The sequence below is a fragment of the Periplaneta americana genome, chromosome 15 (genome assembly GCF_040183065.1).
Source record: "Periplaneta americana isolate PAMFEO1 chromosome 15, P.americana_PAMFEO1_priV1, whole genome shotgun sequence".
NCBI classification, from domain to species: Eukaryota; Metazoa; Arthropoda; class Insecta; order Blattodea; family Blattidae; genus Periplaneta; species Periplaneta americana.
This window is the reverse complement of record NC_091131.1, coordinates 82,994,499-83,019,745: the sequence shown is the minus strand read 5'-3', so window position 1 is coordinate 83,019,745 and position 25,247 is coordinate 82,994,499. Positions and strand designations below refer to the sequence as shown.

The window sequence follows — 25,247 nt, the reverse complement described above, 5'->3', positions numbered from 1 at the left end:
AATTAAGAATTAACCATAAAAGTACATAGAAGTGCAAAGTTAATATTATGTGATTTTGTGAATATTGGCGAATGATCTCGATGTGGAGGGAAGATTTCAGTCCATCAATTAGGTAAAAGGAAGGTCTGCACAATTTGTTCCTTGCAGCTTGTCTGGAGATCAACATATCCACATTGAACTCGCCGAAACATAATTGAAACTGCTCTAAGTAACACAGTATTCTTGTAATAATCAAATAATAGTTTGTGAAACATTGTGAGAGCAGAATGTCACCGAAAGAGAAGAAACTGCATATTCAGAAGTCGAAAATGAAGACGATAATTCTGATTTGATTCTACAATAGTAAAGGTCTTATAAGTGAAGGATTTTTTCTTCCCTACTCCGATTATTGCTTGTGGCTATTACGTAAGAATTTTATAATTACTGTGGAAGATAATTTTTCGTAAAAGTCCGAATATCGCGAAAGAAGACCTAGTTTCTTTTTCTCCAATGATAAGTGTTAGCTCACAAGACGGTAACTGTACATTTTCTGGTCCAAAAACAAATCTCCACATTTGCTAGCCCTCCTTGGTACCATGAGACTGGGTCATTTCCTATACTCGAAATTGAGATTTCCTCTGAGAAAACGTTTGATTACATTGAATCCTTTCAGCAGACCTTGACGGGATGTCTGCTAGCGGTTCCGAAAGAGAACCACCAAAAATTGTTTAAAACCTTACTTGATCGTACCACTCATTGTGAATAGGGTAAAGTGATTTTGAACGTAACTTTAATCGCTTCTATAAAATTAATGCAGTCTCATTATTTATGCATTGCAGTATGTATATCGATTACCACATACATAAACTAAATGTTGGCTTTCGCCATAACGCCCAGTAAACCGATGAAATTTCCGGATATGGAATATGCATCATAAACTGGCATTTTCCTGACGTCTACATCTTACGATCACTAAACATAAACTTTGCCGATTTCTTGACTACTGTATATCTAAGAGAAAGAATTTTGCCTTACCGTCTAAGTTGAAACTATCAGTTATTCAGAAAATTCAATATATTTGTAGAATCTACTCCTACATGCGGCGTAGAACCTGACAGAGAAACCATTAAGGATTAAAGTTGAAAACAGGGATCTTTTTTAAATTTTCTTTTGGTCACATTTTATATTTACATAAATACCCTAATTTTGTAAATGGGGATGATATATTTTTTTCTTGTTTAATTTTACCACCTCATTTTCAAACATCACAAGGCAATGCGATATAACGAAGGGTATATTTCTGAACCAAAACTAGATAATTATATTTACATTGCGAGCCCCTGACCGTGTGGTTAGCACTATGCACCGCTACCGCGGACACAATAAAGGTCAATAAAATTGAGGCGTTCTGTGGAACAAGAGCTTAACTACAAAATCTATATTTTGAGATATAGAGCATCAAACATTTTTGCGCAGAATGACATTCAAATATTTATAGAGGGCGCTGTATTTGTTGGAAAGAAATAATATTGTCAGGTAGGAGATTATGTTCTGGAAACGGAAAAAACGACGTAACATACGTTAAGTTGTTATTCCACGGAACGCCTCAATTACAAGATCATGGTCAATGAAACACCCAAACCTATGAAATGGAGATAAATATCTCTCCTCGTTGGGAATCAAACCATAGATATCTTCTTGGGAAGCGTGTACACTGTGGATATATTTTTATAACAACTATTCTTAAAGTTTCAGCGATTTCGAAGTGTCCTTAATTTTTTTAAAGCTCCATATATTTCACTCATGATTTTGGATACCCCTGTTGTCGGTTGTAATAGGCTGGATAGCTGTCAGAGATTAACAGCGAAGGGAGATGGTAGAGGTGAGATCAATAGCGTAGAGAAACAGAATTAATTTAGCAGAATTGGCTTTTAACATGCTGTTGTTTTATCTACTGCAGTTAGGAAAGTATTTTTCCCCACTCTACTCCGGCCAGAGTTGAGAATCGAATGAAAATAAATGTAAAATTATACGCTCTTGCTCGAATACCTAACAGCCCTATATCACTCAATGTTACACGATGATTTCCTTTCCGTTTGCTCCGTTCGCCGCCGCTCGTCCTTTGTTGCTTCGACTTCTATATTTTAAATTAAATTGTCTAATATAAAAGCATTTCACAACAATGCGCTGACATAATTCGGATTTTTTACTGCTATGTAGCGCAATTCGCCATCAGCTACAACGAATTTCCCTTTGGGACTCGTCAGGAGCCTGTGTTATACCTCGGGTATTGAGCATCCATTTTTATCGTTTATATCTCAACATAATAAAACAATTGAATATCACTGTGACAAATTAATAAGTCGGTTCCCGATAAGAAATAAATTGGCGGCGTACTTTTCTTTGTCATGTTCCCTTTCTTTTCTGTTTTCTTCAGTTACCTCATCTCATTCTTCATTAACTTTTTCCTCACTGTATTTTTTCCCATCTTTCTTAGAAATCTTCTTTGTGTTCATCCTACTCTTTTGTTTTGTTTTTTGTCGTTTATTTTCCTTCTTTTACTACTTTCTTTCACTTATTATCTTAATTTTACTTTTATCTTTTATGTTATTCTTTGTGTGATATTTTCTAGTTATGTTTTCCTTTACATTTTAATTTTTACTTTCTTTACCTTTTTGTTGTCTTCTTTATCACGTTCTTCAATTATCCTTCTTTTAGTATGTTATTTGTATTATTTATAGGCTATCTACCTTCATTTTGTAACTTCTTTATATTGTTTTTATGTTTATTCTTTGCCTTGCCTTTTATTACAATGATCTTTATTTTCTCCTCTATATTCCTACTTTATATTGTCCTACATTGTATTTGTATTAGTCTTTATCTTTTATTATATCTTATTAGGCCTATTTATCTACTTTCATTCTTTCTTCTTTTACTGTTGTCTTCCTTTCTATCAATTGGTTTTATCTTATTTTATCGTTATATGTATTTCTTTTTGTAATTTCTTACTTAGCTAGTTCTCCTTTATCTTGGTCTACATTATTTTTTAATATTTCACTTTTATATCGCATTCCTCGTTATCATCTTTCATCAATTTTTTATATTTCTTTCCTTAATGTTGGCTTACAATACTCTGTACTCATGTGTCTTACTCTTTGTCATGATTCCCTTTTAATTTTCGTTATTCTATATATTTTACTTTTCCTCTTTGTCTAATTGCCGTCTTATTTATCTCCTTCCCGTTTCTATCTTCATTCTTCATAGAATTTATCAGATTCTTCATCATATTCTTTTTTATCTTGCTTTTTTCTATTATGATCACATGTGCATTATTCTGCTTAATAAGAAAGAACAAAAATAGGTTATTGATAAAATTATCGTTAGAGATAATTATCTCTTGGTCACATACTGCAATTAGTATGATGTGACGATGTAATATGATCTGACATCAGTCACTGTTCTGTATTTAACCTGCCTCCTAGATATAGAGACTGTTCAGAGATTAACGAATAGTGTTGTTCGGATTTCACAGGATTTTTTCGGATCGAACCTTGGTTAACATTTTTTATAATTTTTCTTTCTTGTGAATGCCATCCTCATCTAATGTAGGCCTATTAATATCTGAGTTCTATGTCTGAAAATGTGTTAAACTTTATAATGAAGGATCAATGGAGCGGAGAAAAATTCTCTCCGGCGCCGGGATTCGAACCCAGGTTTTCAGCTCTACGTGCTGACGCTCTATCCACTAAGCCTCACCGGATTCCAATTCCGATGCCGGATTGAATCCTCTCAGTTTAAGCTCCACCTCTTAGTTTCCCTTTAGTGGCCAACCCTCATGCACTGTATCACAGATGTGTGACAGTGACACAATGTCCAACACACTAATGTGCAGAGGTGCACTCATTACGAGTGACTAAGTGGCTTAATGGATAGAGCGTCAGCACGTAGAGCTGAAAACCCGGGTTCGAATCCTGGTACCGGAGAGAATTTTTCTCCGCTCCATTGATTCTTTATCATAAGATAACGCAGAATACCTGCACGGAAATGTCATATGTACTTAGGTACATCGCAATAGTATGTTAAACTTTATTGTTTGAAACTGCATATGCTGGAGCTTCTTACCTTATTCCTTTGCAACCCTGTTCACATTTAAATTATATGCTATCCAAATGTATGAGCAGGCAGAACTGAAAAGAAAAAAAAAAAAAAAAACATAAAGTTGGTATAGAAATTCGTTCTTGGCGTGGTCCATCACCTTACACTTTTCACTCTAGTTTGACGTTTGTTTTCTTTCTCGGAGATTTCGTTATAGGATTTAGATTTATTTCTTTTTATACTGCACTTTCCTGTACTCTATTTTTCTCACTCTGTCTGAGTTCAACTCTCAACATAAAAATATATACAGGACGATTCAAAAGGTTCGGTTGAAATTTTGATGCTTTACATAATGCTACAATTGCTATAATGTTTAGCCTAAATAGGAATTCATTCATGTGATTCAGCTGCTGTTTTTTGAGTTCTGAATACTACGCTTCTCTATAGTCGGAGTAGCTCATTTGTTTTCCTGGCAGCTTACCGACAACGCGGCTCGAAAACTTTAGTACACTTGCATGAAAAGGCGTAAAACAGTCATAAAAGGTTTTTTTTTTCTTCTGACTATTCTGAAGGTAGAAATACGTCACAGTGCTGAGCATAAGGTTGCTACGCAAGGTGGAAGTTTTGAGTATAAAAATATTCTTTCATTTCAATTACAAATGTTTTTTCATTTTTCTAAATTACGCCTCAAAATATAAATAAAATATATTTTTACTTTTATATTAGGGCCTAATATATCTGCATAGTGATAAATAAACAGTAAATTTTGTACCAAGTGCTTTACTAATTCATTAGTAATGTAAAGTAACGTTTATTATAAAATATATAACTTACTGATTGTTTCATGTAAGTTATATGTATGTGATATACTGCACAATAGACCTACCAATATATTATTTCCTTCACTTTTCAACCAATTAGCAAAAGTTTGTAAAATGTCAGTGTGACAGTCACGAACTACGGACTTCCATACTGATTTGAGTATTATAGGCTATGTTAAAATAGTGAACGGAACTAGAATGAAAAATAAATTGATAGTGAAATAGTCTTTCAGAGGGATTAAAGCAGAGTTTCGAAACATCTCGTCTTATAAAATTCAAAATACATTTATTCATTGCTTTCTTTTCAAGGACAGGTCTTTCACTGCAAACTCAGAATTCTTCACTCTCCTATTTTTCGCCTTCCTCTTAGTCTTTGTATACGATCCATATTATTATCTTAATGTTGTCTGTCATCAGATATTTCGTTCTGTCCCGATATTTTCTCCTTTCACTATTCGTTTCAGTGTATCGTTCAGTAGACAGTTTATTATTAGCCAGTGATCCAGCCAATTCCTTTTTCCTCTTCCTGATTAGTTTCAGTATTATTCTTTCTCCACACGCTCTTTCTAACACAGCTTCATTTCTTCTATATTTGCAGTTTTTTTATGGGAAAGATAACTGCGGGTAACTTCTCATTGCTTTCCGCACACTACTATCTCTTTCGCATCTTAAAAGATCCCAGGGGGGCCTCAGCGTGGAGGTGAGGAGAGTGAATTTGACTAATTAGGCCTCCGACCTTCAAGGAAATTCACTGCAAGGGTTAAATATCAGTTCTGTTATGGTTTTGACCCGATCAGGGATTGGGAATAGCCTTTGCCCTCTAAAATGCATAGGCCTATACTGTATAGTTTTCCTTAGATGTTAGTATTGTGTTTACTAGTGCATCAGTTTAATTACGGGTGTGATTTTCTCGGAAAATAAGTGTGAAGGTCTGGAACGCTTTCGAATTCATGGAAAAATAATTACAACGCATAAATGTCGGTAAAAAAAAAAGGTATTGCATCTGCAAAAATTTTTGTTATCACGTCATACAACCTTGCTTATGAGATAATGTATACGTAAGCTCGGCCTCATTCCTAATAGTGTAGTCGCTAAACATATCGTTATTAGAAATGTAGGATAACAGATTAGGACACGAGAGTTCCAGTCTTGGTGCTCTCAACCCCGAAAAGGAAAGGGTGTAATCTTTACAAACAGTTTACCCCCACTAATAGCTGAGTTCATCGGCCAGGAGTTACTAGTTATGATTGGAAAGAATCTTTAAAACGACAGCTAGTGTATTCCAGGTTAGAGCTGTGCCCGATTCTCGAAAAATGTTTATTTTTATATGTTGATTTCTAGGTACTTCTAACGGTCGATGATCAACATTTTCACAATGAGTAATACATTCGAAATTCTCAATATTGTCGATAGAAGTTTGATAGTGACAATTCGAGAAAGAACCACACCTGGCTCACATGATTGGTATTTTCTTGCAATACTTGCTACCTAGGTACTTGACTCGCAATGCAAAGTTCTTATTTCAGCTCAAGTAGAGTAAATTCGAGTTATAGCGGCACAGAGTGCTGCAAGTTAGATCCGGCGTATTAATATTTTGATTTACTTGTAACACGTATACGCCTCCGAAATTCTGAACGAATCTTTTGAATCGCTTTCATGTTGAGAGTGAAGGAATGTTTAGTAACTATTCTTCGAAATCTACATTAAAACCAACCACGAGCCAGTTCTTTAACTGTTTTCCATGGACAGAGCTCAGGGTTTGAAGATCTGTTAGAACCCTAAAAGAGAATGTTTCTGAATTTTTAGATCACACGTAAGTTTTTACCTTCTTTTTCCTGATTTAAATGAAGCAATAATAGTCGAGCATGTTGACTTCGTAGACCTATTCGAGAGATATTGGATTCTGAGATTGAAGGAGCTTATAACGTCGCAGATGGGACCCTACCGATAATAGTTAGCTATTAACATGCGTTTTTAATTGGTTATTTAACTACGCTTTAGCAAGTGCGAGATTTTCTAGCGTCAGTAGATTTGACGATAACTAGATTACATTAGCGAGATGAATCTTAGGATTCATCATGGGATAACCTGATATACCTCTTATGATTGGGAAGAACCCCCATAGCTCCTCACGTTCTATCCAACAGATATGGAATCTCTAAAGGAATTTTCTCTTGGTAGCTCGGCAAAAACGTAATACGGCGAACGCTAAGCTCCGCCCACGACCCCTTTCCACTTTTCCCCTACTAGCTCACCACACACTCTACGAGATAGGCTAGTGTTGTGTCGAATGCACACCATGTGGGTGGGGATAACTTCCCCTACTGGCGTTCGCCGTATTACGTTTTCGCCGGTAGCTCTCTGCACGCTCCCAATTGGATTAATTAATTTTTTTTAGTAATTGCGTTTATATATTATGTAATTATGTAGGTATGTTTATTCCGGAGGCTATTAAAGCATCACTCATGAGGAAACTAAGCTAGGAGATAGTGGTGTTTGGGGTTAGTTCTTTTACCTCTCCATTGCATACATCGCTGACTATACTTCGTTCCATAATCTCTGACAGGAGATGTAAACATTGCCGGTTGAGGAGGAGAGTAGTACAATTGCTATCCAACCTATTGGCAGAAATCTCATTCCACGCTTGAGTTGAAGTTGAGCGGTCTTAAGCGTTCTACTTCTGCCCAACGTCAAAATACGCGTGGAATGAGACCATTGCCATTGGTTCAATAGCAATTAATTATACTTCTCTCCTCCTCTGCAGGCAATGTTTACTTCTCCTGTCAAACATTATGGATCGAAGTATAGTAACATAATTCGCTACTCCGACTTGACTTGATGTGTTTATACAGTATATATATATATATATATATATATATATATATATATATATATATATAGTGAATTGTTGCAATATTTTAAAGGTTATAATAAGGTTTATAATTTAAAGAGATGATAATCGAAATGAAATGTATCGCACTAACTTTATAATTAGAAGTTTGAAGTTCGGAGATCGCACTTTGAATCTCACGAAGAAGGGTTACTAACCCCCGATCATTTTAAATCTCACTCTCTCTCTCTCTCTCTCTCTCTCACACACACACACACACACAAACATAAACATACACACATAGACATACACACATTGAATCTTTTCATGCAATGTTTTTCTTACTCTCCCTCAGTTCAAGTCTAAAAATAAAAATAAATATATAGGGGCAAACGCAGGGGTTGAAAACTGGAGAGTCTAGTGTGAATACGACGCATCTCGCCTAACCGTGTGATATGCAAATACGCTAATTCCATCCACAACATTCTACCCTTCCAATAAAAAAAATTATCAATCCTCCGTGCGCAGATACTTTGGTTGATCCTGTGCAATCAGTGTTGTGTATGTGCGAGAAGGGGTGCGGGGGTGGGTTCAACCCCCAACCCCCGTATCGGAGGTGGAAGCATGTATATATGCATGCGTAGGAAAGAGGAAGAAAGAGACAGAAATTCATTGCGTATGCCAACGAATGGCTTCATCTCTGACCCTTGCTTCACATCCCTCTGAGTACTGGAAAGGGTGGGGGTACAAAGAGCTTAGGCTAATGCATCAACCCCCTTGTTTCCCTCGTCCTGTTGACTTATGGGCCCCGGGCCCTGCTGGGCTGCAGCAAGCAAGCTAGGGCCTGCAGGGGGTGGGGGTGGAACCGCGGGTATTCATGAGCCAGCAACCCCACCCTGCCGTGCTCCACCTCGCCGGGTCCCGCCCGGGCCGACGGGTCCCCTCCCCCAACATTTCATTTTGCCCTCAACGCTACGGTTGTGGTTTTCTCAGCCCGTTTTCGAAAGTCACAGAACTCCACCCTTCCTACCCTTATCCAAATTCTATAACAAGACGTCAACGAGTACCGATATCCAAAGATTTAGTTCCCGAAAAATCGCATTTTTTCTGATAGAGTATGATTAGCGATTTCGAATGAAAATACAGAGCACTAAATCCTTAACAGAACTTTTAAACATCAAATAACGAAACATAATTTTTTTAAATGTATAGTGTCCTTTTTCCACGTTAAATACCAATAGACTTATGTGAATTACATACATACATACATACATACATACAGACCATGACTGGTAACTTGATCTTTGACTGTGTGACTTAAGTTACTGGTGGAAATAGCCATTCTTGTGGGTGAGAATACTGGCAGTGTCATTTTAGCACAGTCTAGTATATACAGTCACGAAGCTTGAGTTGTGAGGGTGCTAGAAACAATAGACTGTGCAGGTACTATTTTGCATTGTCCTTAATGAGACGATAGTAGCGATCCTAGTGGTTAGCAACTATCTATGGATGCATATTTACTACGTATTGAGCTTCGTGACTGTATGTACTAGATTGTGATTTTACGGTGCGTGATTCATACTTCTGGGCCTTTCTATTGTCACGGGGGGACATTTGCATTGCATTTTTTTTTCTGCTCATATGAGAATTATTTAATTCAGTAGGACTAGAAATGAAAAATCACTATATGATATGAACTCTTGACATTAAAATCTTTCATCATTTGTGAATTTTGAAGAAATCATTGTCTCAGTTTTAATACTGTTTAGTTTTGAAATGTTGTCATAGGTGGGATCAAAAATGGACATCAAGCATGAAACTGTATGAAGTTTTATTAAAGTTCTGTGAAGTGCTTGGTAAAGGAAATTCAAAACACTTTCAGACTGGTACAAGAGGAGTTGTACTTCACCATGATCTACATAAAATGAGAATAATTACATTTACATGAAAAATATAAATTATTAATTGTTGTCACAGATGGGACAGTCAAATATCACAGGTGGGACATGGTATAATTTATTCGATTTATTCTTTCTCATATATATCCAGAAATCACAGAAAATGCTGTTTCTCACATAGCTATTTAATTACTGGTTGGGAAAGGACGCACACAATTTGTTCATATTTACATGTGACACATTAGATTCATCAGTTCTGAAAACTTTCTCTGATTCACCAATAGTTCGTCTGCACATTATTTTCATATCACCATCCTCATCTACATTACTTTGGCAGATATTAATGGCAATTACAAAGGAACTAAAAATTTATGTGAAACACTCTGGTTGTGGCATTTCTCTTGACATAACAATATCCTTTGGTCAAAGTTCATAGAATTTTGATAAATTTATTTTGGCTGATGGATGTTCTGATTTCAACACATTGTATGCTTCTTTGACAGTAACAATCCTATGACGATTCTGTAGTAAACTATCCTCTTCCCAATTTTAGGATGTTCACAGACATCTTTGATATCAGAGACTTGCCGATTGCTATGATCTTGAGCATGAAACTTCTGAACTTCAGTAGCATATCTTCATGTAATGAGCGAATATACTTTCTTGGCCCTCTCTTTTGGCAGTATTAGGTATACATTCCAACATAAGTTTCTTTATAACAGCAAATTTTTTTCCCTCAGAATGTGAGAAAGAACCTTCTTAACTCTACTTTACAAGTGCCTGGAGAGTCCTATATGGTCCTAATTTGGAACAACGGGTTTGTTTTTTTTTGTTTTCAATATTATCCTTCATCTTTTGTCGATATTTCGTTTCTTTTAAGCTTCCTTTACATATGTTTCCTTTTAATGCACCGTTCGGTTCTCTTAGTTTCCTTCTTATATTTTCTTGCCGTCTTTTGTCCTTCTCTCTTTACCTTTCTTTATGATTTTCATATTTCCTTTTATCTCCTTTGAGCAATTTCTGCATCCTGTCTGATGTTTCACCCATGTGTGAAAAGAGGTGTTTCTATAAAATCTGTCACAATAATTACGATAAATCTCGAAAACCTCTTTGTGTACCAATCTGAAACTCTGGATTCATAATGTTAGTGACGACAAGTATACTTATACATAACTTCAACGTTCACCTCAAGCTTTGTTTTTTCCTAGAAACGAAGTTTAAGTTTTTTGTCACAGGTGGGACAATGAAACAAGCAATATAATGTGCATTAATTTTAGGAAATATGCCTACCTTTAAGAACAAAATATTACTCCGACTGCAACAGTGGATTATCTTCTTTCATTTAGGACAATAAAATAGCAAACAAATGGAATGGGGAGCTTCATACATTAATACTAACTTACAGTACAAAATCTAATTCAGATCTGCAAATATCCACTACTCTCTTTATACCGTATTTTCTAGATAAATAGTAAACTGATATCCACATTAATTTTTTCTTTCACAGATAACTTCAATGTTTTCTCTTGCATAATCTTCAAAATTCGATGTAAATATAAGATGTTTGAAAATTTTGGGGTCAGGCTCACTTTGTCATGGAATGGCCCTTCTGCGGCATCTACCGGAATCATGAGTTTAGCAGCTCAGTGATTTTTGGTTGTATGATTGGTAGGGACAGTAATGAGTGAAATCGTCTCATTAAGTTACTACAGACGTGGACAAATTATTAGACTAAATTAATTATATGTGCAACGAAACTGTATTTATCGGTAGAAATAATGAACAAAAATGTATTTTGCACAGTTATAATGAACAGAAAATTGAGTCTTGAGGTTACTATTATTTTGTGAACATTCCCTTATTCTTTATTAACACGTTGATTTTGTCAGGGATGCTGGAAACCAAAGTTTGACACTTTCTTTGAATATCAGCATCATTTAGCCAAATATCAGACAGTGCTTAAATAAGTCCATGTTTTGTTGTAAGTCTCTTTTCGTTCACTTTCTTCTTCGGTATAGATCATAGATTTTCAATTTTGTTCATTTCCGGTCTTCTTGCAGGCCATGGGAGGATATCTTCTGCAGTATATAATTAAAACACCAGTAGTACCAACATAGACACAAAAAATATGCTTAACAATTGGAAAAATATACCGAAAGATGTAAACAATCACATTTACAACATTAGAGACTCTGTGAATTATACTGATAGTTGATATGACGAATTATGTTATGTTTCCAAGAAAACGTTTTAGTCTAATAATTTGTCCATGTCTGTAGTAGTGGAATAGCAGTAGCTTCCATTAACCTGTAACGATAGTGGACTATATGAATACATACTGACACGATTCAAAATTCTTTTCTGTTCCGTAGATGCCAGTCACGGACAGTACACATGGCGACTGTTATTAAAAGCTTAGCTTCAGCGTTTGCCTTTGAGTCAGCCCTCTCTCGCTTTTCAGCAAACGCTTCAGTGAATTCGAAGCATGGAATCGATAATATCGAAATCGATTATATTAGCTCCTGTAATGCCATGGAATTTAAATGTAGACACTAACTTGTTCATAAAAACTGTTAGAATACTGCCCGTCTGCACATAGACATATTTTTAACAAGTTGCCATTTACCAATCATTACCTAATTGTTTTATAGAAATATTTTCAATTTTTATCTTTTAAACGCTTACTTTAGTTTTCGAGGGCTTTACGAGACATATTTAAGCGAATTACTTAGCACCAATCTCGTCAAATTTGTCCTTGATGAAAACAGGGGATTAGTCTTTTTATCTCTCTCTCTCTCTCTCTCTCTCTCTCATTATTGTGTTCTTTTCAGTTAACTATTTAACGACGCTGTATTAACTACGATGTTATTTAGCGTCGATGGAATTGGTGATAGTGATATGGCCGAAGATTCGCCATTTGCTTACTTGACATTCGCCTTACAGTTAGGAAAAGCCTGGGAGGAAACCCCAACTAGATAATCAGCCCAAGGGGGGGAATCGAACTCATTCCCGAAAGCAGATCAAGATCAGCAGATTGTGTTTTTATGTATATCATATAAATAAACTTTTCGGTACATAGTTGTATCTATAACATGTCATCGTTAATATGCAGACAAACGTTTTAAATAGTAAATCAGAGTAAATAGCAACGAGTCACAATAAAGATTTTGAAAGTAAACTGCGGTGCTGATATTTTTTCCATGGGTTGAGATACTAATATGAACGTCATAAGTGATGTAGGGAATATTACAGTCTAGTATACTGTATACAGTCACGAAGCTCAATACGTAGGGTATGTGCATCCATAGATAGTTGCTAACCAGTGGGATCGCTACTATCTCCTCATCACAGACAAAAAATGACTACTGCTGATACCAATACTCTTGTAAAGTTACAAATCAGTAATTTATTTTGTAAATGTTTAGTAATTTGGTAAAGTTCTGGTGATCTTGTACAGTTACAAATCAATAATTCATTTTGTATTTGTTTAGTAATTTGGTAAAAGTCTGGTTATCTTGTATAGCTACAAATCAATAATTCATTTTATATTTGTTTAGCAATTTGGTAAACTTCTGGTGATCTTGTACAGTTACAAATCAATAATTCATTTTTTAAACGTTTAGTTATTTTAATTTCTAGTTAACTTATATTTTACAGTTATAATGCAATAATTTACTTTGTAAATGTTTCGTCGTTTGTAAACTTTTACTTATCTTGTTTCAAAATACTGCTAATAATAATAATAATAATAGTAATAATAATAATAATAATAATAATAATAATAATTATAATAATAATAATAATAATAATAATAATAATAATAATAATAATAATAATAATCTTCAATAGCCAGACTCTGGAACAGTAAATATTCCGAATATTGCAGTATGTAATTTAGACACAAAATCATGCCTATGCTCTGTACATATGGTAAGAATTTCATTCATAATAATAATAATAATAATAATAATAATAGTAATAATAATAATAATAATAATAGTAATAATAATAATAGTTACTTTAAAGAGATTGCAAGCGACGGGCCTTTAGTGTATGGTCTTGTCTAATGCTTATTTCAATTCTGCAATCTGTGAGCTTTCTATATCGCGTAATAAATACATGAACGTATCATGGAGGAAAGAAACAAAAACAAATAAAAAGTGGTGTTTTGTCTTCTGCTGGTGTTACATAAACTGCTTCCGTTATTTGGTGGTGTATGCCCCGTATTTCAAAGTGACAGTAGCGGGTTACCATGGAAGCCGGGGACCACCGGAAACTGCTTGCCATCACTTTACTTTACTGTAAGCCAGACTCTCATTTGTTGGAACCAACACAACTTTAAATTCATTCCATTTTCTCTCCCCCCACAGCGAAAATTTCACATAAATCCTGAAATATATGTATATCTCATATCAAAGTGGGGGTTGTTGCGAGGGTTATCACTACCGTCATTATGTTTGGGGATGGTTTCAGAACAAAAAAAAAATAAAAAAAGCATTCGTTCCACAATCTGGGTTATGAGCAATGTTGAATTTAAGAGATTTGTTCAGCTTCTTCCTCCGCACGACCAGCGGGCTCACGTCGCATCGATTTTGTTATTCTTTCAGTAAAATTAAATAAGTACCAGATTTATGGCTGCATCATCCCTCTGAATTTTCATGGTTAGTGACGTAAGGGAAATATAATTTGTAATGCTGTTTAAGAGGTACATTTTTAAGATCTGTAAATTGATTCATTATTAGTTCTGTCATTCAGTATTTCTTCTTCAGCTTATTTTATCTATCATTCTTCTTCCCAGTCTTTTCTTATTGTAAAAGTAATAAAATCTGCATTTTTAAAGGCTTATTCTTATATTCTGCCATCGCATTGTCTCTACCACCATCACACTACTACCACCATAATAATTATAATCATAATTCTGTGGCTCGTGATATGTTATTTCTTGCAGCTTATCAGGAGAGAGCATTTAAAGTTTGAACGACTGTATAAAATCATATTTCATTACGAATGGTTATAGAGAAAAATAAGAGATATGCATGTTATATTTTGCCACGATAAAATACCATCAGATTGTACAACTTATTGTAAAATTTATTTTCGCCAAAAAAAGTACATATCACCTTTTGCCTTGGAACCACAGAATTAATCCCGAATTAGGTCATAATGTTATATACCTCGTTTGGTCTTATTCAGAATACTTTCCAGATAATATTTCTTTCTCTTCGCCTGTATGTGTTTGATTTGTATTTATAGTTATTTTAGGCTGGACGAAGGCCCGATTTCGACGATTTGATATAGATAAGGAGGGGAGGGGGTGGGAACAACTAAAATATACGTGAGCGCTCGTCTTTGCAAGGGAGCTTAGGACTATAGGAAAAAAAAACTTTGTGAGCTCCATGCCGGTAGGTCACTTGTCTCGCTCTATTCTACAGAAAGAAATTAGGGAAATTCTGAGCAGGAAAAAACCGAAAATGAACGTAATCTACAGTGCATACATTTTATCTTCTTTCACTCACATATGTGCAACTGCTCTATGCACTGCCGTGTCCGCTTTACTACAACCGCGAGCGGGGGAAGATAAAATATATTGATATATTATATATAAATCATCTACTCATTTTGTCCACCGTTGTGGAGTAATGGTTAGCACGCCTGACCGTGAAACGAGCTTGCCCGGGTCAAATCCTGGTTGAGACAAGGTACCGTGAGGATTTTTCCGGGGTTTTCCCTCAACTCAATAAGAGCAAATGCTGGATACCTTTTGGCATTGGACCTGGACTCACTTCGCTGGCATTATCATCTTCATCTCATTCAAACGCTATATATCCAAAGAAGTTGAAAAAACGTCATAAAATAACCAATTAAAAAAAAGTGTACTCATTTTTCGTGAAATTTACGTTCTGTCCAACTTTTCCTTATCTGCTAACTAATGGATCTTTAATAATAATAATAATAATAATAATAATAATAATAATATGTAATAATGTTTACAAGTAGATGCGGGATCCTTTCCCATTGGGTACAGTTGTGAATTTTATTGGCCTTTTCGTAATGTATTGATAAAACATGAATTATGTCTGAAATAATTTTGTAGTATTTATTCATTCATTCATTTATTGAACATAACAGGCAAAGTTCAATTACAATGTTCAAGACTGACAAAGTAATTTATAAAACATAAACAAGAAAAAAGAAACATGCTCTAATTAAAAATTGAAAAAAAAATGGAAAAAAGAGAAAGAAAAATGAAAAAGAGAAATTGAAATAAAGTGTGAAAGTAGCTAAATTAACTAATAACAATGTTTTCTAAATTATGATAACAAATAATTCTGTATTTAGAGAAACTCATATTGAAAATATCAACATTCGGATGGGATGTAATTTATTGTAGAAATTGTAACATTTGGAAACCTCGGGAATTTTTGTGCGATTCGGTATTTGCCCTTGGTATGAAAAATGAATTTTGAAATTTTGTATTAAACTTGGGTGCATATAATGTTATATAATAAAATAAACCAACACAGTCCAAATTGTTGTTAATAATTTTATAAAGAAAGTTTAAAGGTTGACAATTTCGTCTAATTTGCAAACTAGTATGGAAATATTATGAATAAATATCTTTGAAATAAGAAATAAGAAGCCACCATAATTCGCTTCATTAATGTGCCATGTGTTTGAAGCCGTAGGTCTCCCGTGTGCGCATCCACCTCATTAGTGACTAGCTAGTTTCCTCGAAACTTTTACACTTGTACATCGTAATTACAATTATTTTCGCAATACTCATTCGGTTGATCGGAAGCCGTTGAACTGTTTCCCGAGGCGCGCGATAGGATTTCTTCCTGTTCCCAGAAGTCGATTTACTCCGTGTGTAATGGTGAGAGGGGCAGGGAGAACAGGTGTAATTTCATCCGGTTCTCGATGGTCGTCGCCGCATATCTTGCAGACAAGCTGAGGTCGACAATGGCGTTCCGTTCCATCTCGAAGCACTCTACCCGCAGTTGTTAACCTACTTTGCACACTTGGAGGTAGGATAACTCTACCCTCCTCTTTCCATTCTCTGAATTATTCATCTGCCTACTTCATTTTGGAAAATTTCAGACCCACACACACACGCATAAACTATAATATCTAAACAGTATTAAATGAAATACATGTTATTAATATGTTCACAAATTAAAATAATATAATATTATAATGCACGGACGGTTATGCGAAATTAAGTAAAACATTTTCGAAATCATAAGGACAGAGAAAGAAGGCTATAAATGAAACACAGATGAAGTCTTATAAACACAGCTTCTTCCTGCTTCTTTAGTACAGTTTAATCTGGGTTCTGTAATCATTGGAGACTTGATTTTTAGATTTTAGAAGTTCAAAATGGAACCTAGAATGTGATGTAGTTTAAGGTATACAAGGTCCACATTTATTCAAACTTTGGTGACATGATTCTTGGGAGTAATCTAACCAATTCATATAATTCAAACTTGAAAATCGAATTTGGTGGCTCAAAGAAAAATTGTTTTTGGGAAAAGTTAATACAATTTTGGACCGACCTAACTCCATTAGAAATTGACCTAGGATAAAATTTCTTTCGCCAAAATGATCCCTGCGTATGGAGAATGTTACAAACTAGAATTATTTATTTGTCTTGAACCATTTAAAGGAAGAATGTAGTTATCGGTAGGTCCCTATCTCCGCCATGTTAAATTGGTGCACTTTATGTACCTTTTTCTTTGAATATATTTAAGGTAGAATCATGCAATTTTGTACACTAGTAGACAAGAATGTTTTTAATTATCCTTAGATTTTTCAGATTATAATGTTAGAAATATTGTGATTTGTCAACAAACATACCTACATTCTCACCTTAAAAGATATGACACATTACATAAATACCTTAGAAAAAATATATAGTCTATGTATATTTGTATATTTTTGGGATAAAATAATTATAATCAATTGAAAACAATAATTTAGCTTACAACATAGCCACTTGTTTAAGACTTAATTTGGTTCCTCAGTGAAGTCTTTTGTCCAATTGAACGTCTACTTTTTTCATCGAAAAAATACTAAATGTGGAAAATGTGAAATAGGAAACAGACACTGAAGATGGCTTAAGGTATAGACAGTATAGTGCGCTTATATTGTGAATGTCCAAGTAGGTATGAAATTATTGAGATAATAGATACAGATTATATATTTCAGAAAACTATAAGAAATGAGCTTCCAGATGAGGGACAAACAACAAACATTTCGAGCTCCCAGGGAGAAGACGAATTTCCCGTGAACCACACGGTCAGTTCGTCACTGTACTCATCACAGTGAGTCTGCAATTTGAGTGAAACATATAGATCAGTTTCTGTCAGATGCATTTCCAATTCACTGTGGGCTAAAGCAAGGAGATGCACTATCACCTTTTTCTTTTTAACTTTGCTCTAGAGTATGCCATTAGGAAAGTCCAGGATAACAGAGAGGGTTTGGAATTGAACGGGTTACATCAGCTGCTTGTCTATGCGGATGACGTGAATATGTTAGGATAAAATCCACAAAAGATTAGGGAAAATACGGGAATTTTACTTGAAGCAAGTAAAGAGATAGGTTTGGAAGTAAATCCCGAAAAGAAAAAGTATATGATTATGTCTCGTGACCAGAATATTGCACGAAATGCAAATATAAAAATTGAAAATTTAGCCTTTGAAGAGGTGGAAAAATTCAAATACTTGGGAGCAACAGTAACTAATATAAATGATACTCGGGAGGGAATTAAACACAGAATAAATATGGCAAATGCCTGTTATTATTCGGTTGAGAAGATTTTATCATCCAGTCTGCTGTCAAAAAATCTGAAAGTTATTGTTTATAAAACAGTTATATTACCGATTGTTCTTTATGGTTGTGAAACTTGGACTCTCACTTTGAGAGAGGAACATAGGTTAAGGATGTTTGAGAATAAGATGCTTAGGAAAATATTTGGGGCTAAGAGGGATGAAGTTACACAACACAGAACTGCACGCAATGCATTCTTCATCTGACATAATTAAGAACATTAAATCCAGTTGTTTGAGATGGGAAGAGCATGTAGCACATATGGGCGAATCCAGAAATGCATATAGAATGTTAGTTGGGAGGCCGGAAGGAAAAAGACCTTTGGGGAGGCCGAGACGTAGATGGGAAGATAATATTAAAATGGATTTGAGGGAGGTGGGATATGATGATAGAGACTGGATTAATCTTGCTCAGGATAGGGACCAATGGCGGGCTTATGTGAGGACGGCAATGAACCTCCGGGTTCCTTAAAAGTCAGTAAGTAGTAGTAGTACAGCGGTATAAAATCATAGCAATCATGTTTCATAACAGCGGGTTAGAGAGAAAAAAATAGAGATATGTATGCCATCCTTTACTACAATAAAGATGTCATCAGTATGCACAATATATTGCAAAATCTCATTTTCGCAAACTGACATTTCATCTTTTGCCTTGGAATTTTAAATAAAGTTTTTGTTCTACATAGAGAGAAAGAGAGAGAGAGAGAGAGATAGTCAATCATATTTTAACAGTTAAATAGTGGTTGAAAATTGGTCGATTATACGAGACTTTACAGGACTGCCATTCTCACTCTTTTTCTCTCGAAGATGAAGGAGGATTAAACCTACGAAGCAGTGTGACTTCTTATATTTCAGTAGCAATTCAAAAAGTTCAATTCAAACCTGTTCTCAAAAGTCACCGTTGCTGTTTCTTATTTACGAAGATAAAAGTGTTAATTTGGGTACGTTGTTGTGTTTGAAGATCGTTTTCGCCCTCCGGACCGGATATATCCGTAATTCCGCTCCAGTGTGCGAGATAGCACTTGTCGATAGCATCTTAGCTTCGGTCCGGTCCACGTTCGTTGTTTTCTACTTTCATATCCAGTTGGAGAGGTTTCGAGTGATCTTCAGTTTGTATTGTCTTCATCGTTCTTGGGCAAATGACACTTGAGCGAGTGTCCGATTTTCAATTATAATTCGTTTCCTCGGAAGTTCTTTCGGGTCGCTCCGATCATCGGAACGGAAATGTAACAATCTACTCGCCTTGCTCAAGTTGAAGGCGTGAAATTTAATTTACAATCTCGTCTTTACGATAGGGTTCCTTGGCAGGGCCAAGTTACAAGGTGTCTCTCTACAAATCTAACCAGCCACATTTCGATCCCCGGCAGGGAAATAAAAATTGAAGTCCCATTCATAGGTAGTAGCACAGTCTAGCATATATAGTCACGAAGCTCAATACGCAGTAAATATGCATCCATAGATAGTTGCTAACCACTAGGATCGCTAATATCGCCTCATTACAGACAATGCGAAATAGTATCGGCACAGTCTATTGTTTCTAGCACCCTCACAACTCACGCTTCCTGACTATATATGTATACTAGACTGTGGTAGTAGTGTGTCCCTTGTTTAGTGTTGTCTCCAGCAACGGTTCTTCGCTATTTTGTCCACTTAACTGGAGAATTTTTATACTTTTGAATGTATAGTGTTAGTTAAAATGTGAGCCAGTATGTTCATCAACAAATATCCTAAGTGAATTGTTTATATAAATGCTAATAATTCTGATGACGATAATGTTGAAGACGACGATTATGAATTATTCAATTTATTAACTTGCAAATCAGCATGAGGCAATAACATCACAACGGGAACAGTGTTTGCGTAATGTATTAATGTAATGTAATGTTTATGTATGTATGTATGTATGTATGTATGTATGTATGTATGTATGTATGTATGTATGTATGTATGTATGTATGTATGTATGTATGTATGTATGTATGTATGTATGTATGTATGTAACTTATGCTATGTAGTTCTAAAGAAAATTACGTATACGAAACTCTTTCGTTATTTAATAAATTAATTTGTTATCTAAGCAGTATGTTGTTTTTCCTATATTGAACGGTCTCAAGAAATTAAATAGTACAGTGGAAGCTCTTAAGTTCGACATCCTATAGTTCGACTGCTTACGTAGGAGAATTAGACACGCCCCTATACGGGCACTGAGAAATGGGTTTGCCATTTGAATGGGAATTGGTTCTGTGTCTTGTAGTGAGAATTTTGTTAAAGGAAAGCACAATATTTTATTTATTAGAACATCCATATTTAATCACTGATTTTAAATTAATGAACTCTTCTTTTTATATTTGAAAATTGTGCTGTATGTGAGACGGAACTGTCGAAACCCATTGCGGTACTAGAAACACATACACAAGTCTCGGGTCGGGCAGGAAATGCAAGTACAGTACTGTATTTGTAGACGGATAACCAATAAGAATTTGTATTGATTTCACCTGCCACACCCACTACCCTTATTGGACTGAACTTTCAATTCTGTTCAGTCGAACTTAGGAGAGTCCACTGTATTCGTTATCGGGAGATGCGTTTGAAAATATTCTGTGTATATTTTAACATACAACGCATACGATGTATGTTGTAAGTTAATTGCATAAGATAACGAAAACGGTTTTAATTTATTTGCTCTCATTCATTAAAACAATGCGATAGTTTATTATATTTCTACAGATTTAATGTAAAATGTATTTCAAAGATTTGTCTGAATTACACAGCCTGAAAGAAATGTCTTGTAATTATTCTTGTGTAATTTAACTGAAAGGCTGAAATAATACACGGAAGGAAATTCGGAGAAGATAGAAAGGAAATGTAATTTCATAATTTATTAGGAATATGCTCATAGATTTTACTTTTAATTTTAAGTATATGCGTTTTCTTTATTTACTTTACACAATTCTTAATATGAAAGTATTTTCTCGATCAAACTGTTTTATTTTAAAGTTACTTTATCACAATATTAATACTTAATGTAAATTATTATTTAGTACTTATGGAACAATATTATACGTCACTACATACTCAAACTACTGTGTATTTTGTTGGATAAAAATGTATTATACGGATATGTTCTTAGACTGATTTATTTTTCAGTTTGTGTTTGTACCGAAATATAGAAATATAGCAGTTTGTAAGACTGAAGTTGCAAATTTTAAAAATAAATAGTTTAAAACATTTCAAGTTAATAGAAACCATATGGTAGGACTACTTGTTATTTTACAAATTGAAACTGATACTGATAATAATTGAATAATAAATACTTATTAATGCAACGCATGATATATAATAGTAGCTTCTATATTCTATTGTTAATTTTAAAATAATAATTTTAATGTTTTGAGAGACTTTGTATATTACCAAGTTTTGTTTGTAATATACGTTGATAGTGTGTGAAATGTGTATGAATATTTTATTACCTGAAATCTAATATATCTTTTCAATTTTCCTTCCAGATTGACCCCAAAGTTGCCTTCCCGAGGAGAGCACATCCTAAGGTAAGTGTGTATATTAATATGTATTATATTTTTATCAGACATCCACAATTAATAGACGATTAGAATGAAAAACTGTTAATTAGAGCAATTTTGTTTTAACTCATTCCATTGCTGAAATGACGAACACGACGCAACACTTCGAAACTGTATAAAGCTTAGGTTTACTTGAGACTTTACTGTTGACGCATATAATATGAGAGCAGAAATAAACGAAGGCTATATATTTACATTTCCTTGAATATAGTGATATATTATTAACACTAGCAACTTGCCTATCAGGCATTCCTTTTGACTTGAAGCCTTATCTGTCTACATTCCTTGTCTTGAAAGAGAATACGAAAATGGAATGTGTGCGTGTCTGTGCGAATAACACCTTGACAGCAGCGGACTGCATTGTCTGCACTGTTTGCCCTCAGCCGCCATGAATTTGCGAGAAAATGAAAGACAAAAAGGACGAAGGCAGTCAACGTAAATGAGTAGATAAGAGAGAATGTCGTGTGGATGTACGTTTATAGTTATAAAGGGAAAAGGAAGGGGGAAGGTATATGGCGAGAAGGAAGATGAAAGAATGAGGAGAGATAAGTGAAGGGAAGGAAGTGAAACAATGAGAGGAAGGAGGTGAACAATGAAAAGAAAAAAGGAATTGAAATGTTAACAAATAATTAAAGAAGGAAATGAACAGAAATAGAAATGAAAATAATTTAAAGCAAAGATGGAAATAATAAAAATTAAGAAAAAGAAGTAATGGAAGAAAAGAGGGAATGAAAGAAACGGCGGAACATGGGAAATAAGAGAATTGTGAAACTAAAGACGAATTAACATACTAAAGAAAAGAATGAGAAGTACAAAAAGAAAAAAAAAAGAGGAAATAAAGAAAAGTGAAAATGAAGAGATGACGTAACAAAAAGCAAAAGTAATATATGTACGAGTGGCAAGTGAATAGATCGTGAGGTAAAAATGAAGAATAAAATTAAAAAGTAAAGAAATATGACGGAAATGAACCGTTGAGATTAATAATGAAGGCATGTAGTAATAGAAATTAAGAATAATATTGTAGAAGTGAAAATGAATAAAATTTAAAAAAATGTGGAAGTTAATAATATTATACTTACAGGGATTAAAAATGAATAAATGTAGGAATAACAAGTAAATAAGTTTAGAAATGAAAGAAAAAGTTTGGAATTGAAAATAAAAATGAAATATAGAAATGAAAAGTCAATTCACATGGACAAATTGAAGAGCAAATGGAAAAGAAATGAAAATGAGGAATACAACAAGAAAGAAATGAAGTTGGAAGAGATTTGAAAGAAGGAAACACAATGAAGAAAGTAAATATTGAAATAATAAAAACCCTTACAATACTCGTACTTTCTTACTTACTTACAAATGGCTTTTAAGGAACCCGCAGGTTCGTTGCCGCCCTCACATAAGCTCGCCATCGGTCCCTGTCCTGTGCAAGATTAATCCATTCTCTATCATCATATCCCACCTCCCTCAAATCCATTTTAATATTATCTTCCCATCTACGTCTCGGCCTCCCCAAAGGTCTTTTTCCCTTCGACCTCCCAACTAACGCTCTATATCGTCGTTGTTCCAGCAATAACTCCTATGTGACATATTTATCGATATTCAGATTTTTGCTCTATTAAATAACTTAAATAGTGATACAGCAAATAGTAACATCTCCAATAAGCTTATGTAATTATATTTCTTCGTTTCGACAATGTAAGAATTCACAATCTCCTATGTACAGCTGCCATAGGATCAATAAATGTGTTTTTTCTTCCTACTGAAAAATTGTATATTTTGCACATAGGAGTTATTGCAGGAACAACGACGATATGCATTTCTGGATTCGCTCATACGTGCTACATGCCCTGCCCATCTCAAACGTCTGGATTTAATGTTCTTAATTATGTCAGGTGAAGAATCTTACAATACTCGTGCCGGTTTAAAATGAAGAAATGCCTAAACAGAAAATGGACATGTAAGAAACGGAATAGAAACAAAATAAAATCTGAAATACGAGTAGAATAACATAAATACGTGAATGTTAGAAGGAGAAAAGAAAATAAGTGATGAAAAGAGCTAAAAAAAATTAAAATAAGTGTATTAATGGAAAGTGAAGAAAGAAACAGAAAATGAAAAAGTAAACAAAGAGAATCGTAATACAAAAAAGAATGAATGAAAGGAACAAGGAAATGAAATAAAGAAGAAAAAGTTTGTGTTATAAATGGAGGAAAAGTGAACGAAATAAAACAAATAGAAAGGAAGTGCTAAGACAATAAGGAATTAATAGAATAGCCTGTAAGGATATCATGGCGTCTTGAATGAAAGTGTGCTCTTGCAATTGTGGCTCAGATATCACAAGAATGATTGGCATCCCTGCGGTGAGAGTTGGTGGCTGGAGACCTCTATGGGTTGGAGCGTGAGCTATGTACAGCCATTAAATATTTACACACCAACTCTTCCCGTCCTTCTTCCGCACTCGGTTTCGCCTTCAATTATTAATTCCTCAATTACCGGTTGTATTCAAGCGAGGTGCACGGGAGAAGAAGAAAAAGAAAACGGAACTGAATGCGCGAGACCTGAAAAGAGATGAAGATGGTAAGAAGTTCTTTGATGTGTGAAAAGAAAATGGGAGAGATATTGCTTGTTTCCAGTGTAAATATCCAGACCGCGAAGAATAACTCAGTTTTAAATATTTTAATACTGGAGCTTTTTTTCCCTTGAATTCAGCAGAGAATTTCATCATCGCTGTTTATTCTCCGTCTGTGAGAATGGAAGCTGAGCCTGTACCCGTTGTACTCGTAACCGCTGTTTAATTTGCTACTCAATGTGCAGAGTTTGCCGTGAATTCAGCTTTGTCAACACTTTAATTCCCTTTAAACATTTCCCTGATATGTTTAACAGAAATTTCTGTTTTGTGTTGTCTGTTGTATCGTCGTATTGCTCAGCAAGACAGATGGGTGTATTTTTCTTATGAAGAATTATTGTTCATGAATTTTATTGCCTTCTGCATGTCCTTCATCCTTTCTTTTCCTTTTATTTCTTCCTGCCTGCGGTAGGCTCTAATACCTATTTTTCTGATTGTTCTCTTTTCTTATCTCTTTAATTCTCTCATTTTTTGTTTCTATAGTTTTGTATTTATTGCCTTTCTATATTTATTTTTTCCCTCCATATTTGTTTCTTTCCCCTTTTTATTCTTCTCTTCGTACGTGTGTAATGTATACAGTATTTATATTTTTTTA

The 25,247-nt window shown here is 34.6% G+C and overlaps 1 protein-coding gene across 7 annotated transcripts in view; it reads left to right on the top strand.

The window, feature by feature from the left end:
• Rbp6 (RNA-binding protein 6) overlaps window positions 1–25,247 on the top strand; it is a 1,547,649-nt gene that overhangs the window by 369,270 nt on the left and 1,153,132 nt on the right. For all 7 annotated transcript variants that reach the window (XM_069847737.1, XM_069847734.1, XM_069847740.1 and 4 more), the window contains one exon: window positions 21,955–21,996. Coding sequence is in view for 6 of the 7 variants with exons in the window: in XM_069847734.1 (XP_069703835.1) it covers window positions 21,955–21,996 (42 nt within the window). In the remaining variant the exon portion in view is untranslated. The remainder of the gene's footprint in view (window positions 1–21,954; window positions 21,997–25,247) is intronic.